At 35.7% G+C, this 17,394-nt stretch overlaps 1 protein-coding gene across 7 annotated transcripts in view; it reads right to left on the reverse strand.

Moving 5' to 3' along the window:
* NR3C1 (nuclear receptor subfamily 3 group C member 1) overlaps positions 1 to 17,394 on the reverse strand; it is a 90,286-nt gene that overhangs the window by 8,136 nt on the left and 64,756 nt on the right. For 6 of the 7 annotated variants that reach the window (XM_069483816.1, XM_069483817.1, XM_069483819.1 and 3 more), the window contains exons 3-7: positions 16,723 to 16,889; positions 11,167 to 11,283; positions 7,641 to 7,919; positions 6,421 to 6,565; positions 4,867 to 4,997 (exon numbers count right to left, since the gene is read on the reverse strand). In XM_069483816.1, coding sequence (XP_069339917.1) covers positions 4,867 to 4,997; positions 6,421 to 6,565; positions 7,641 to 7,919; positions 11,167 to 11,283; positions 16,723 to 16,889 — 839 coding nt within the window. The remainder of the gene's footprint in view (positions 1 to 4,866; positions 4,998 to 6,420; positions 6,566 to 7,640; positions 7,920 to 11,166; positions 11,284 to 16,722; positions 16,890 to 17,394) is intronic. The other variant, XM_069483821.1, reaches the window with a different exon arrangement.

Genomic DNA, 17,394 nt, shown 5'->3' on the forward strand with positions numbered 1-17,394 from the left:
CTTGCTCAGGCTGGTCTCGAACTCCTGACCTCGAGCGATCCACCCGCCTCGGCCTCCCAGAGTGCTAGGATTACAGGCGTGAGCCACCGCGCCCGGCCCCTTTTTTATCTTGTCCTCTTTTTTTGCCTTCTGTTTTCATTGAGCATTTCATACGATTCTATTTTCTCTCCTCTCTTAGCATATCAGTTATTATTACTTTTTAAAAGTTTTTAGTGGTTTCCCTAGAATTTGCAATATACATTTACAACTAATCTACATATTCTTTCAAATAACATTATACCACTTTATAGGCAGTGCAGGTACCTTATAACAAAGTATTTCCAATTCCTCCCTCACATCCCTTAATAACATTGCTGTCATTCATTTCACTTATCCATATTTTTAATCATTCATTACATTATTGTTACCTTAAATAGTTATCTATTAGATTAGGAAGAAAAATGAAATATTTTGTTTTACCTTTATGTATTCCTTTACTAATCCTCTTCATTGCTTTACTTAGATCCATCTTTCGGGGATATCATTTTCCTTCCCTCTGAAGAACTTTAAACATTACATGAAAAGTAGGGCTACTGTTGACAAATTCCTTCAGTTTTTGTTTGAGAGAGAGAGTCTTTATTTCTCCTTCATTTCTGAAGGATAATTTTTCTGGATACACTATTCTACATTGGTTTGCATGATTTCTGATGAGAAGTCTGATATAAGTCAGACTTATATATATAAGTAAGCTGTTTTTATCCTCTGATTTCTTTCAAAATTTTCCATGTTTGGTTTTCTACAGTTTGATTACGATTTCTTAGGTGTGGATTTTTGGGTATTTATCTTGCTTGGTACTGAGGTTCCTGGATCTGTTTTGGCATCTGTCATTAATTATGGAAAATACTCAGCTATTATTACTTTAAATAATTTCTTCTGTTTCTTTCTCCTTTTCTTTTTGGTATTCCTATTACTTGTATGTTACCCCTTTTGTAATTGTCCCTAGAGTTCTTGGTTGTTCCATTTTTCATTCCTTTTTTTCTTTTTGCATTTGAGTTTGGGACATTTCTATTGACCTGTCTTCAAGCTCACTGACTGTTTCTTTGGCTGTGCCCAGTCTACTGATGAGCCCATCAGCGTCATTCTTCATTTCCATCACAGTATTTTTAATTCCTTAGCATTATTTTTAGTTTCCACTCTCTGCTTATGTTACCCATCTGTTCTTGTATGCTGTCTACTTTTTCCATTGGAGCCTTTAACATATTAATTTTAGTTACTTTAAATTCCCTATCTAGTAATTCCAATATTTGAGGGACTGCTTCTGATGCTTGTTTTGTCTCTTCAGACTGTGGTATTTTTTTGAAAACTGGACATGATGTATCAGAACTGAGTAATTAGACTTTTAGTGTGAGGTTTCATGTTACTCTAGCTAGGAGCTGGGCTGTATTTATTTATTTTCTCTCTCTTTTTATTTCAGCATATTATGGGGGTACAAAAGTTTAGCTTATGTATATTGCCCATGTCCCCCCATCCCCCCGAGTCAGAGCTTCAAGCGTGTCCATTCCCCAGACGGTGTGCATCTCACTCGTTATGTAGGTATACACCCATCCCCTCTCCCCCGGCCCCACATCTGCCCAACACCCAACTGGTGTTATTCCCAAATGTGCACTTAGGCGATGATCGGGGAAACCAATTTGCTGGTGAGCACATGTGGTGCTTATTTTTCCATTCTTGGGATACTTCACTTAGTAGAATGGGTTCCAACTCTGTCCAGGAGAACATAAGAGATTCTATATCACCGTTATTTCTTATAGCTTAGTAATACTCCATGGTATACATATACCACATTTTACTAATTCACTCATGTATTGATGGGCATTTGGGCTGTTTCCACATCTTTGCGATTGTGAATTGTGCTACTATAAACATTCGGGTGCAGATGTCTTTTTTGTTCTTTTGGGTAGATTGGGCTGTATTTAATGTTTGCTGTAGGTACAAGAGCCTTCAGTTCCTCTAGTGGCCTTGTTTTTCTATTTTCTCCTCTGTTATCTTTGGGTTTCCCTAAGAACTCCCTAAGTAGCTTGTGTCTTGCAGCTCTCTCAACTGTAAGCCACTGTTGTTATTACTGGAGCCCTGTTTGGTGAGGTGATGTGTTTTTACAATCTTTAATTAAATCTCAGATTTTTTAGTGGGCCTGAGTCCCTGGGCTATAACCTTCAGAAATGTTTTTTAGCCTCCCCCACTGCGAGACAGGAAGGCTAGAAGGGGCCAGAATCCTCTATTCACCTTTTCCCCTAGGTCAGATAGAGCCCTGGTAAAATACTATAGTTTCCCTTAGAGGGCAGGTCTTTGTTGTGACAAACACTCTGCATGTTTACTTTTCCCCTACCCCTACCAGAAAAATGAGGGAATTTTTCTCTCATCTTCACCATAAGAACATGGTGGAGTTTCTGGAGGTTAGAAAATTTCTGGGGTAAACCCAAGAAATTGTGGGGAACCCCCCCCCGCAAGGCTGGACCCCTGGGAGTTTTTAACCCTGAAGCTAGTCCTTACTCAGCTTCCAATAATTCTTTAAAATTACTGCAGTCTTCCTATCAGTCCCTAGCTCGAGTGGCTTCTGTTCCCAGTAAGCTGCTCTTGGCTGTGCTTCTCTGTATTTATCTGTTTCTCCAGATGCTGAGGTGGTGGTTTGCCTTGTGACCTCAAGTCTCTGATGGTCCTATTCTCTGATGGAGCTAAGAAAAGTCATTGATTTTCAGTTTTTTCAGTTTCTTGTGATTTTCAGCTTTTTGAACTTTTTCTTGTGGTATATATACACAGACATGTTTGCATTTTAAAAAATTGTATTTCTTCAGATGATACATATTTCAGCTTAAAGTGTCTCTTCAATCTAATCTGCTTTTAGATCCATCCATTGCTTTTTCAATTTCACTTATATTTCCATGTATACTAATTTACAGGTTCTGCAGATGCCATCAAAGTTCAGAGTGCACCTCACCTCTACTGGTTCCTGCATTCACTGAGTTACAACTTTTTTAGTGGAAGGTTATGGTACCAATTTCCAGACTATGCTATCAGAACAGAAGTCTACATCTTAAGGTATGTATTTCCATCCTTATGATTCTGTTCTTTTTAAAAAAAAAAAAAAACACCTGTGATAAGTACTAGTTCAACTTAACTTTTTCTTCATAATGAAAAAAATACATACAGCTCAGTGAGTCTCGTATATATAAAGTTCAAATCATTTTTTACCAATACGATTGTTAGTATCTAGGCACTGAACTATAGCTTGACGAAGTCCTGATCAGAATTGTAATGGTTTACTCAAATAATATCAAGTTCACTTCTTTAACAAGTATACTGCTACAGGTAACAGTAAACAAGTCTCTAGCAATGATCTTTACATGTAGGACTTTTTATTAGGTTCTCTTGCTTTGGTTGAAATATTATTAATACTCCTTATATCCTTTAAACTAAAACAACTTTTTGTATAGCAAAGATAGTATGAAAGCGTGAAGATACATGTATGCCTTTGGAAATGGTTAAATAGATATAGTAATGTGCAACATCCATAGCTTAAGTTATTTGATAACTATGAAACCCAGAGGTACTAGGGAATGAAGACTTTTTAAAAAGTTGCCAACTTATTTATATATGAAAGAGGTATTCAGCCATCGACTCAGTATTTTAGAAACATTAATTTGATACATACTTTTTACTGGAATGGTCTAAAGTTTATGATACCAACTGGTTCACGGACTCTTTTTTTAGAGCAGTTTTAAGTTCATAGCACAACTGGGAGAAGGTACAGAGATCTTGCCCCACACATGGATAGCCTCCCCATTACTGACATCCTCCACCATGGAGATACATTTATTACAACTTAGGAAGCTACAGTGACACGTCATTATCACCCAAAGCCCCTAGTTTACATTAGGAGTCACTCATGGTGTTGGACATTCTATGGGTTTAGACAAAATGTGTAGTAACATGTATCCAACATTACAGAAAATAGAATATTTTCACTGCCTTAAAAATCTTCTGTGTTCTCCCTGTTCATCTCTCCCTCCCTCTCTCCTGGTAACCACTCAACTTTTTACTGTCTCCACAGTTGTACCTTTTACAGAATGTCATATGGGTGGAATCATATAGTATGTAGCTTTTTCAGATTTGCTTCTTTCACTTAGTAATATACAGTTAAGGTTCCACCATGTTTTTTCATGGCTTGATAGTTCATTTCTTTTCAGCACTAAATAATATTCCATCATCTGGATGGAGGCACCACCGTTTATCCATTGACATACTTGTCTTTGCTATCTGAAAATAATCTCACTGAAGTTTATATACCAGTAGCTTTACCTACACTTTCAAGATTGTTTCATAAACTCTCATTGCTGTTTGTGAAATAGAATATCTGTAACAGTCTAGCTCCAAGCTGCATTAACCAATCCCTCCATAGTAATTAAGCACACCTTTTCTAGGATGTATCTTTTTCTCTCATAATTTCTTATACATGGAGGTACTGGTTATATCACTGAAATTTTTGACCCAATAATAGTGCAGTAGAGAAATGAAATGATTGTAGTTGGCTTTCTTTCTCCATGTCTTATATAGTGGTGTGGTCAAAGGAAGGAGTAAAAAAAAAAAAGTCTGCACAAATTCCCTGTGCGGCTCATATACCTCTCTCTTTCTACTACACCTATTTGTCTTCTGAATCTTGGTATCACTGTGCCTTTCTAAAGTTTTACATTTATGAAAATCATCTATTATTTAGACTTGGTATAATTATTGGTACTATGTATATAAATAAACCCTTATTTTGAGACTTTCATATTTCATGCTTTTGACATATAGAAGTGAATTTTAGAAGTAAATAGGTGTTATACCAACCTGAAGAGAGAAGCAATAAGGTTTTCATACAGAGATACTCCTCGTAAGATACCTGAAGCCTTTGTAACTCAGAGGAAACATATAGCATGTGTTTACATTGTTCATACATGTAGGGCAGACTCATTCTCTGCCTGTGAAATACAAATATCAGAGTTTGAGTTAGAAAGAAATAGTGCTAGTTCCAAAAAAAAGTTTTTTTGGTTTTATTTTGTAAAACTGTAAACTCATAAAGGAAAATACAACTACTGCTAGTCATGCTAATTCCCTATAGAATCAGAATTTTAGAAAACTTTCCTAAAACTTGTTCCTGGATCTAGAACAACTAAAGAGACTAATGAGTAATCTAATTTTATATTGGAGACAATATATCCTATCATGCATGCCAGGTATTGTTCTATTTATTTAGAAATTTATTCTTACAGAATTTATCATCAGTTGCTCATTTACATCAAAGTTTATCATTTGAATATAGTCAATTAGACAACACAGTTTTGATCCTACCCACTTAAAGGTATTTTTTTTTTTACAACATTCCATCCTAAAGACAACCATGTGTGATACTGTTCATAGTTATGCAGAGGGCCAGAACTAGAACTTGACTCTCTAGACTTTCGATACCTAAAATCTGCCTCTGACAGGCATGTGAATGAATATTCTTTTAACTAAAGGTACCAAATCAATTCTTGATTATGATTCTCAACAGTCATTATCACATCTATGATTTTCAAACAGATCTTCTCTCTAAAGTTTCCTGACTTTTGAAATGACAATGAATGCCTGAAACTGTGCCTAGTTCATTTTTTCCTCAGTTTCTGCAAGTTTTCAACAATGGAGAAACACCACCAAGTTTAATTTAACGGTTCAGCCAGGACTTTTTAGACTAGTTTGTTATCACAGCTGGCCTAATAGAGGGGAAAACTGAAATCTATGCTTGACGTAGTTCTTACTAACCCTGCCAGATATGTGGCCTTGGAATTACCTAGCAGTAGTATAAGGAAAAGTGTCCTGGATCTAGAATTACCCTATCATCTGTGGCTTATTGCACACACTCTTAAGATATCTGGGGCTACTATCCAGTTCCTGATAAAACACAATATGGGAGCTTGCTTACTACATCATAAGTCAGGCCCTCCCATTTAGCATTCAGCTCAAATAGGTGCTTTTCTGTAACTCCTACCCTGTATCTGGCACACCCTACGGGGAACATGTTTGCTCTATTTTCATAGAATATCTCTTTAGGCTGTCCTCATTGCTCTCAAATCTTCTTTTCTCTTTCTCCAAACGTACCGTGTTCATCATGTTAATTCCCAAACTCCTTGCCACTCTGGACACATTACAGTTTACCACTGTTACTTTTACTGTGGCACCCTGAAAACTACTAAGGATGAATTTACTCATGTAGAATGCACTGATAAACAACTCTAGTTCAAGTTTGCCCAGTTTCTAGATACCTGGTAAGACTGATTCAGTCCTGAATTATCACAATAGCAATCCATCAGGAAAACATCAGCTATACCATATAAATTCAGGGAAAATGATTCATATGTAACTTACTCATTAATAATCAGATCAGGAGCAAAACACAGCATGCTTGCACTTGTTTGTCTGTATGATCTCCACCCCAGGGCAAATGCCATGAGAAACATCCACGAGTATTGCAGTAGGGTCATTTGGTCATCCAGGTGTAAGTTCCTGAATCCTGAATTAATAGAAATAAAGGGATGAATCAACACTCTTAACTGCCAAAAAGATGATCATCTCTTTGGGAACTGCCAAGGAAGGATTAGATCAATTAGCCTTATTTTGGTGAACCCCTAACAAAGGAAATGAAATACTAAGTAGACACAGTTTTCCTTTGTCATTCACATCCAAGCCCTCAGTGTTTTTTAATAGCATTCAGTGTAAGTGGCCAGTTTTTGTCACTTTTGCCTACTTAGGTAAACATGAACTAAACAGTAAAATAGAAAACCAAGAGTCTTGGCTTGGTGGTTATCAGAAGCTAGGAGGGGGAGATGAAGAGGGCTTGGTTAATGGGTACAAAAATATAGTTAGATAAAAGGAATAAGTTCTAGTATTCAATAGCACAATACAGTGACTATAGTTAATGATAATTTATTGTATATTTCAAAACGGCTAGAAGAGAAGATCTGTAATGTTCCCAACACAAAGGAATGGTAAATGTTTGAGATGATGGATATCCCAATTACCATGCTTTGATCATTACACATTGTATGCATCAAAATATCACGGATACCCCATAGATGTACTATTAGGTATTAATTAAAAAAACAAAAAAAGAGTCTTGGCATATTAATCGATGAATTTAAGTAAAAAACTGCCCTGATGTTCACACAGACATTGACCTCTGCCATCCAGACCAAGTTCCAACAGGGAAACTTTTATTTAAAATTATTTGAAAAATTAGTTAAAATCATTCTACTTTAGTACATTCTGACAAAGAGTGAACACATCTGATACTTACCAATTTTATAAATAACCTGACTTTTAAAAGTGATACATTGAAGGAAAACTAATAGCATTAGGTATACATTTTCTTCTCCTAGACTTTAGTGTAAAGGAATTTTGAGTAAGTCTTGTAACTCTAGTTCTGACATTGCACCATCCTATCTGAAATTACTGTGTTGTGGGGAATGATCTAAAAAAGCACTATAAGCAATCTGAGCCACGGAATCAGGATGATAAAAGGTCAGAGTGTTTTTGTTCAAGAGAATACAAAGGTTTATATAGTAGCTCTGTCATCCTTTGCATCTTACCTGGTATCGCCTTTGCCCATTTCACTGCTGCAATTACTTGCCGCCCACCTAACATGTTGAGTGAGGTCATGAGTCTCCAAGTTGAATCTGGAACAGAGCTGTCATATCCTGCATATAACACATCAGGTTCAATGACCTCCAGCAGTGACACCAGGGTAGGGGTCAGTTGTGGTAATGTTGCAGGAACTACTGTTTTGTTAGAAGGATTTTCAGAATTTTCTTGAGAGACTGCTGTTGTAGCCTGCTGAATTCCTTTTATTTTTTTCTTTGTTTTTCGAGCTGTGGGTATTAAAAGAATACATAGAAATAGTTGTAATGGGAAGGTCTGGCCTATGCATTTTATTCCAGGAGTATTCTTAATTTCTGAAACTATTAAGACAGGAGAAATATTTTATTTAGCAATTATGATACAGTGACATGGAAGAGGAGAAAAAATGTTTTTTTTTTTTCTGAAAGCAAAAGACCCACAGGACCCTGTGCCAATATTAATTTTCCTTACAAATAAGCCAGTAACTTCTTCATTACGGTTATACCTTATACAAAATAACTTTCTTATAACACTATGTTAAAACCATCTGAGTAAATCACTTCTGTAGATTCCTCTATAAATTATTTTTTGCCTCACTTTCACTCTAACTGTAAAAATTTCATTGGTTATGTAACGCAAATTACTCTTACTATTAATTAAAAGAATCTAAGCTTGTAATAGATTAGAAATTGCAGTTTAGGACCTAAATTACGGTAGCATATATAATGAAAAGAGCAACACTATTTGTACACTTGTACAAAGCCACCTTCTTATCTAGATGGGAAGATGACACAGCAGATTACATGCTAAAAACAGTGTTAGTTCTAACAATAGAAAAAACCTTTTTATCTTTACATGATAGATACTGCTTGGGACTAAAAACATTTGGGAGAGGAAAAGAAAAACTTTACGTAAATTATGAGCAGGAAACATCCCTTTTGTAAAGGAGATTTATATTAAACCTAAAGCATCCATTTTCATATTATATACAAAGTAAATAAAGTTATCGTTTACCTCTGACTTTGTATGGAACAGTCTAATCAAATTACAGGATGGATTCTGTAGACTTTTTAGTAAACTTATCTGAAGTTACTTGTTTTAGTGACTAAATAAGAATTACATTATTCTCTTACAGAGAAAGCACTCAGAACTGTAAGAAAGGGCAAGAAGTATAGTTCATATGAAAGATGAAATGTACCTGCTTCAATTATCCAGGATGCAAACCATTTTGCAAAGGGACAAGTAAGTGCAAATCATTTTAAAAATAATTGTTTTAGATCCTGTGTCCCTAAAATGACACAATACATAGTTTGTGGAGGACAGATGTGGTAGTGGGAACTATATTTCGATGTCCAATGTTAGAAAGGAAAAAATGGTTCCATTCTTATTGTGTTCTGTGCTGAATGGGGTATTAAGAATTTTCAGTGAACATTTCAAAACAGAATCACGACAGAACTATTCTAATTTAGTTTACCATACTCTCTTAGAGGCGTAGTAAAGAGTACAAATCTGAAACCAGCATGTTTGGATTTAAATCCTGGTTCTGCCATTTTGTGGCTGAGTATCTGTATTACTCCTTGGGCCTTAAAAGGAGGATAATATTAGCCCCTACTTCATAGGGTTGTTGTGAGAATTAAATATGTAAAATGCTTACAACAGTTCCTGGCACACAGTAAGTACCATTGAGAACTACCATTACCTCCATTTGTAGGAGAATATATTTTTAGAATATTTTAAATTCAGATAATACAACTCTATAGAGGAGTGATAAAATTTTAAAAAGGAAGAGCTCCTAATCATAAAGAAACATATTACCAAAAGTATCTCACTGAAACCCAGATCCAAAATCATGGAATGTACTTCATTGACAATGTAGACGAGAACATGTATGTCCCAACTTAATACACTGAAGAAGTACTGTGAAAACCTCAATTGACCATAACTTTAAATGATCTACAATGCATGTTTCTACACTCCACATTAGAAGAAAGGATAGTGACAAGCTGGAGAACTTTCAAAAATCATTTTCTATGACTCAGTTTTTCGAGCTGTGGGTATTAAAAGAATACATAGAAATGAGTTGTAATGGGAAGGTCTGGCCTATGCATTTTATTCAAGGGGTATTCTTAATTTCTGAAACTATTAAGACAGGAGAAATATTTTATTTAGCAATTATGATACAGTGACATGGAAGAGTGACATGATTGAATTTCTTACTATTAATCTATATACCTAAACGAGAGAACTGATGCTTCTGAATAAAGCTTAAAAAGTGCCAGTGAACTTGGCTGTACTGGCTAGAGCAAGAAATAGTGCTAATAAATTTTCAAAGTATCTTCAGCAAAGGATTGTTAATTTAGTTAAGCAATCACTATTTTTAAGCAATTTAGTTAATAAAATTTTACTCTATATAAATTCCTGACCCATCGGAGCACATTAGTAGACTAGCAGTCAATATTTGATCTCTACAGAAGTGTTCCCGGAGCACATTAGTAGACTAGCAATCAATATTTGATCTCTACAGAAGTGTTCCTGAGTCTGATGACTCTTAATTCCTCCTTAATAGAGGTAAAGAAATCTTATCTAGTTTTAAACCTTAATTTAAATAGGTAAGAAATCTGATAATGGCATAAGCCTACTTGCTCCTGTGGCTCTATTCCTTTTATGGTATGCTGGGCTATTTTGTGATTGACTCTGCAACCTAACTATACAGTATAGTCCTTGAATACAGGCACCATTTTATTCATTTTATGCCTAGTGACTGGCTTGTTGGTGCATACTTGCTGAATAAAAATCCGCCACAACAAATATTAAACATATGGATAATCAGATCACCACCACTACCTCTGTAGACCTTGCAATTTCATCTAGAACAGAATTCCAAACTTTTTTCAGAGGAAAGTTTTTAAATGGTGAGATCAATGTTAATTAATACAACTTGTTATGTAAACGGGGACATGAAACTCCAACTTACAACTAGTTTCAGATTTCTTCTTTACTTGATAAACAAAACAAACAAAGCCCTTCCACTGCCTCTGAGTTTTTTTTTTCCTTGCAGATCTGTAATAAAACATGTATGTCTATAGGTATTTCTAAATGGTAAAAGACAGAAAAATGGACATGTAGATGTATGAGATACAGAAACATTTCCAACCCTAGGAAATAGTTTTGAGGCTGAAGAAAGAAATAAGAAAGAAAAAGTTGCCTCATGTTGTACAAGTTTCATTATTACATAATTTCCTTTCTTGGTATATAGTCTGGCTGTACTGAATTCTCTGTGTAATAGAACTGGTAGATAAACAGAATATGATATATTCATAAAAGAAATTCCTGTTTTTATTGGGCAATAATATAAAATTATGCTAGTCAGGCAATATATATATATATATATATATACTGAATTGACTAAATTATTGCATCTGCTTATTTGTATCTTCAAAAATAAAATATTAAATTTTTATGTGATACAAAGACAAACGATTGCTTTCAGGTATTTACCTTCCAGATTCATTCCAGCTTGAAGACATTTTCTGTAGCGGCATGCTGGGCAGTTTTTTCTTCGGATTTTATCAATGATGCAATCATTTCTTCCAGCACAAAGATAGTTGTGCTGTCCTATGTGGAATAAATGGAACTGTTAAAATTTCTCAAGTCTTAAAGGGTATTTCTTATGGATGGCCTCTATCTGTTGTTTCAGATGGAACATAGCCACTGCTCACACACAGGTACTGATTAGGGAAGTACATTGCCTGCCTACATTGCCATTACAAAGTTGACAGGTCAACTAAAAACCAAACAAAAAAGACTTTCCTTTTCTGTTCAACAAATTGAAAACAGTTCATTAAAAATACTTTACTGCAGTATACATACATAAAAGTACACAACTCCTAAGTGTACTACTTAATACATTCTCACAAGCCAAGCACTCCTCCATGTCATCAACTCTCAGATCAAGAAACGGAAAAGTACCCCACAAACCTCCCAATCCCAGTCACTACCCACCAAGGGTAACCATTTTTTTTTGACACATTGTACTTTACTAATTCTTTTAACAGTTGCAGATGCTGTCTGTAATCGCCATTATGACTTTTTCGACTTAATGATAAAGGGGGCTAAAGAAAGAGGAAACTGGTTTGAAAATACTGTGGGAGTCCCAAAGAGAAAATGATTTTAATTCAACATTATGCCACCACAGGCAAATAAAATGTGCCCCTCCTCCTGACTTTAAATAAAATGATAGGTAAACAACAATATTTAATCTTGAATGTTAAGGCTGCCAGCAACTGGTCAGGCGAATCACAGACTTAGCAAACTAAACTACTATATATTGATCTTACAGAGATCATTATGTCACATGCTTTTAGAATATAAAGATGTTTAAATTCACACCTTTGGCCTCAAATATTAATTTAAAGATTGTTACTATCTAAAATCTTCTGGCACACACAGTTAAATAATGTTGTAAGAAGTAGAATCACAGTTCTCTCCTGGCAAAAATTTTCAAGGAAAATTTAAAAGTCTCTCCACCTCCCCCATGCACATTCTTGATGTCTTCTTTTAATCTAGTTATTGAATGTTGAAGAAAATTATCTGAGCATCTGCTGCCCTGACAAAAATTGGAAGAAGTCTCCTACACAGGACCAGCCTGTCTGTGTAGATACACTAGATAACTAAGAGTCCATATACCTTACACTAGAGGGGATGGTCTTCACAAGACTCTGCAGGGTATTTTTCTGGAATAAATCATATTAAAAAAAAAAAAGAATCATAGTTATTAACTCACTAGGTTAAATATATACCAGTTCTGGTTTCTGGCAAAAGATCCTTTATGCCTAGGACAACCTAAGACATGATTTGGATGAAAATGAACTATTAATCCATCTGCTTTTTCCTAATACGGTAAATCTCAATGCTCTTTAAATACTAGTTTTGGGTAGATGGTTAACTGTATCAGGTTCAATTCCTTGTCTGTGATGTATAGGCCACAAAGTTGACTAATAGACTACAATTCAGCTTTGTTCCAGAGCTCCTCTTCAATGCCAAATGTCTGTACCAGCTGTTTCAATTCCTTCCTGTATTCTGTAAGTTTCTTAGCTTCTTTACTTGGACATGAAATGGAAGCACTAACCCAATGATCCCCTATAAAGTGAAAGTAGGAACAACAGATGCATCCATTGCTGAAGCAGTTACAATACAAAAAAGTTTTACCCCGTAAGAATATTCCTAAATCACTACTTGTAGTTACTAGAAGAAACAATAGAAAAAAATTCTGACGCTTTATTTATATCCAACGGAAATATCAGAATGTGTATATTATGTTAATATTGATTGCTTTATCTTACGTATGTCTCGAGTACAACTAAGAATCTGAACTACTGATCAGGGGTATTGTGCCTTCATAAGTTAAACTTAGTCCTATCTGGTTATTACCATGAAGTAATTGGGTAAGGCCTTTCTGATTCCTTACCTATAAAATGAGTTTTAACTTGTCTTCACTATTTCATAACACATGGTCAGGTACCACTAAGTCATTTCCTGTCAATCCTTTTGATAAGATAATCAGACATTTTATTTTAGAGCTCCTATGTCTTCTACCACTTGGTAAATTCCCTAACAAATAAAAGAGATGTCAGGTGAAGAACCTTCAGGTCAGCTGAAATATCTTAACATTGTTTTATTTACATAGATTTTAACCATAAAAATAAATACTATTTTTGGCAAATGATTCAGGTTTTCTGTTTATGGTAGGCATGGTGGTCAGCTGCCAAGATGGCTCTCAGTGATCTCTGCCTCCTTGTATTCACGCTTTTGTGTAGTCCCATTCCGTACTATACTAGGATTGGTCTGCGTGACAAAGATGGCATGTCACATCTGAAATTAGGTTATAAAAGACATTATTGGTTCTGCATTAGTCATACACATTCTTGGATCACTTGTTCCAGGGAAAGCCAGCTGCTATATTGAAAACAGTCCAGAGGGGGTCAACATAGTGAGGAATTAAGGCTTCCTTCTAAAAGCCATGTAAATGAGCTTGGAAGTGGATCCTCTAGCCCCAGTTAAGCCTTCAGATGACTGCACCCCCTACCAATAGCCTGAATGCCACTTAAAGTCTCTGAATTTCCTAGTCTATCAAGTACAGATCATGATAGCATCCAAGAGCTCACAAAGCCATTAATTAAATGGTATGACATATATATATAACACAGTACTTGGCACATGGTAAGTTAAGGGTAGCTGATATGTATCTCCATTATTACCTGCCAACAAAGATTACATGTATTTATACTTTTGGGCAAAGGGAATATAAGAAAAAGAGACTTGGTGGGCTGGGAAACAAAGATCATTGATATAGTATACACAGAAAGAAATGGAGCTACCCATAGTTCTTTTCTGTATGCAGAAAAGTGACTCCCAGAATACTGAATTAAAAAGAAAACAAAATTTATCCTTGATCTGGGTTGCATGGACAATAAATAAGTAAAACCCTAAGGGTAGCCAAATGTTTGGGTATTTATTATACTATGCCAACTTTGGGAGATAACTTATAATGTCTAGCAGGTATTAAAAATGGAGTGCTAAGTATATGATAAAGATGTAGCTTGTATGATTTGCATAACTGTTTAAGAAAGTGCTCCAAAATATGTACCTAGGCTTCGAAGTGTGTTTCTATTGTGTCTGGATAGGAAACACAGAAGACCTGCTCTAAGTTAGGTTATTAAGGGATTATAGAATTTAGAGCTGGAAAGCCTTTGAGAATGTTAGAATCCAAATAAAGGAGGAAACAAAATGATTTACTTAACATATTCCACACTTAAACCCTTTCTTACTAATCAGGTAATCTAACGATATTTTACTGAAATAGTTAAATGATAAACATTTTGAAATAGTACAATAAATAATCAATTAAATTTTACCTAAAAAACAAGAACTTAATTTTAAAGCAGGGATTAAGCACACAGGGCACATGGCCTATAGTGATCTTGTATATAGGGGATATGGTTAGCTTTGTTTTCTGTTTTAATTGTATTTGGATGCTTTTAGGTAGGGCATGTATACACCCTTCTTTGTCCAACTGTATTATATTTGGCCAGAATGACACATAGTTGATCCCTGTAAGCATTTGCATTTGTAGCTCTGTCTTAAAGAACAATTTTAGTTAAAATGGAGGAAAGTGAAAAGTATTTTAAAATTTTATTTATTTATTTTTTGAGATAGGGTCTCACTCTATCACCCAGGCTGGTGTGCAGTGGTGCAATCATACCTCACTGCAGCCTCGAACTCCTGGGCTCAAGTGAACCTCCTGTCTTAGCCTTCTGAGCAGGTAGGACTAGAGGTGCACACTACCATGTCCAGGTAGTTTTTAAAAATTTTTTGTCGACACGGTCTCATTATGTTGCCCAAACTTGTCTCGAACTCCTGGCCTCAAGTGATCCTCCCGCCTGGGCCTCCTAAAGCACTGGGATTACCAGCATGAGCCACCACTCCTGGTCTTATTTATTTACTTTTAAGAGACAGGGTCTCATTCTGTCACCCAAGCTGGAGTGCAGTGGTGCAATCATAGCTCACTGCAGGATTCTTTTAATACCCATATTTTTTTTAAGACTCCACTGTCTCATTCTGAATTTCACTGTCAAAAATCAACTTGTCAATATTATACATTATATACTGTACAGATGCTCCTTGACTAACAACGAAGTTACATCCCAATAAATCCACTGTAAGTCCAAAGTGTATCTTCAACTTCTGATGGGTTTTATCTGTAGGTAACCCCACTGTAAGTCAAGGAGCATAATCAATGCATGTAAAGTTGGAAAATCCTAAGTTGGGGGATCATCTGTATTATATTACTATTATCACTGAATTTATACAGTGGAAATATGTAAGCAGTTAAGAAAGTGCTGAATAAAGTAAAGTGAGGACAAGAAGAGGCTTTCTCCTTTTGTGTATGTGTTAAATAGCATCCACTTTGTTAGGAGTATGGTACTAAGCAGGGGTGGGTTTTACTTATAACTCAATAGGTGGGAGCTACTCCCCTGGCCACAGCTGGCATCCTTGTGGTATATGTGAGGTAACATGAGTAATTTCATAGTTTGCTAATGTATTAACAAGTAATTCAAACAAAAGAAGATGACTCATCTAATTCTCACAGATATGCAAACACAACTCTAGCCAAATAACAATAATCCTCATACAGTGAATGAATAATTATATTTCTTTAAAAAATAATATAATCAGAGCTTCAGGTAATGTGTTTAGGCCACACTGTCTTCAACTGCTTTATAAATAACTAAATCACATGACTTTTCCCCAAGAGGATTCACTGGTAATATTAGAAAATTTTAGAATCCCTTCCAATAACAACTTTCTATGGAATGAATTTCTCCTCCTTTAGGGAGAAAATGCCATTGCCCTGTCAGCAGTCTGAATCCACAACAAGGGTAAGGTTTGTATTAATTAATGAAATCACCTTCTCTAAAATACCTTCTTTCTTGACCTCATCAGGCAGAGTTTATCACTTCCTCCTCTGTATTATAATCTCTGTACCTCGTAATTGTGAACTCATCTTTCACTTTAGTAGACTGAGGGCAGGGATCAAATCTTAATGGTATTTATACCACTTAGCATGGTGCCCTGGCTTAACAGAAAAACAATGAATGAAATGAATGTCTTTTGTCCCCTCTCACACTTCTCACTGTCAGTCATTTTTGCCAGACTGTTAGAGTTGGTGGCTATGAAACCAACTGACCTGTGGGAGTGAAAGCTCATAATTCTAACACAATGACTGTTAGGTTTCTGCCCAAACTTAGCACCATCACGTCACCTTATAGCACTGTCTTACAGTGTTACCTTCTGCTCCCTGACCAAACTCTCTTGCATCAATTTATACTTTACTGTTTTATTCTAGTTCTGCATGTGTGTGTTTAAAAAATACCCTCCTCTCCACTCTTAACTGATATCTAGCCTAATGGGCTTTGCATATGATCAGAATTTCAAAATCCACTCTGACAAATGGGAACCAAATAGAGGGAAAATAAAACTCTTCAAAACACACACTACCTTCCACTGCTCTTTTGAAGAATACTTTACAGCTTCCACAAGTCAAGACCCCATAATGACATCCTGAAGCTTCATCAGAGCACACCAGGCAGAGTTTGGGAGGTGGTCCCGTTGCTGTTGAGGAGCTCGATGGAGGAGAGCTTACATCTGGTCTCAATCCAGGGCTAGAAGGAGAAAAACAGTGTTAGGATTTAACTGTCATGACTATCAAAGGAGTATCAAAATACAGTTCTCTTAATTTCTCACTCCACAGTCAGCATGGTCACACTGAACTCTGGCTTCCAGTACTACCAGGCACTAAAATGTCCCATTCTAAACATACTCAAATAGTGTTACATTCTTCTTTTATACAAAATTAAAATGAGATCATTTCTTCTGAAGTGTCCCCAAAATGGAATGACAAGGTTGCGGTTTATGTAGCAAGTATCATGTGTAGTCCTTGGGTTTTATTTTTATAATCACCTTTACTAAGGTGTCACTTATACAATAACATTTACTATTTGCTAAGTGTATAATTTATGAGTTTTGTTAAATAGTCATGTAACTACCACCACAATCAAGAGAGAGGATTTTTCCATCACCCCAAAAAGATGCCTCCTACCCCTTTAATTGCTTAGAACATCAACTTTTTTCCCTAATTTTAAGATCTCATATAGGTATCTTTCTAAA

Source organism: Eulemur rufifrons, chromosome 10 (genome assembly GCF_041146395.1).
Source record: "Eulemur rufifrons isolate Redbay chromosome 10, OSU_ERuf_1, whole genome shotgun sequence".
Lineage (NCBI taxonomy): Eukaryota > Metazoa > Chordata > Mammalia > Primates > Lemuridae > Eulemur > Eulemur rufifrons.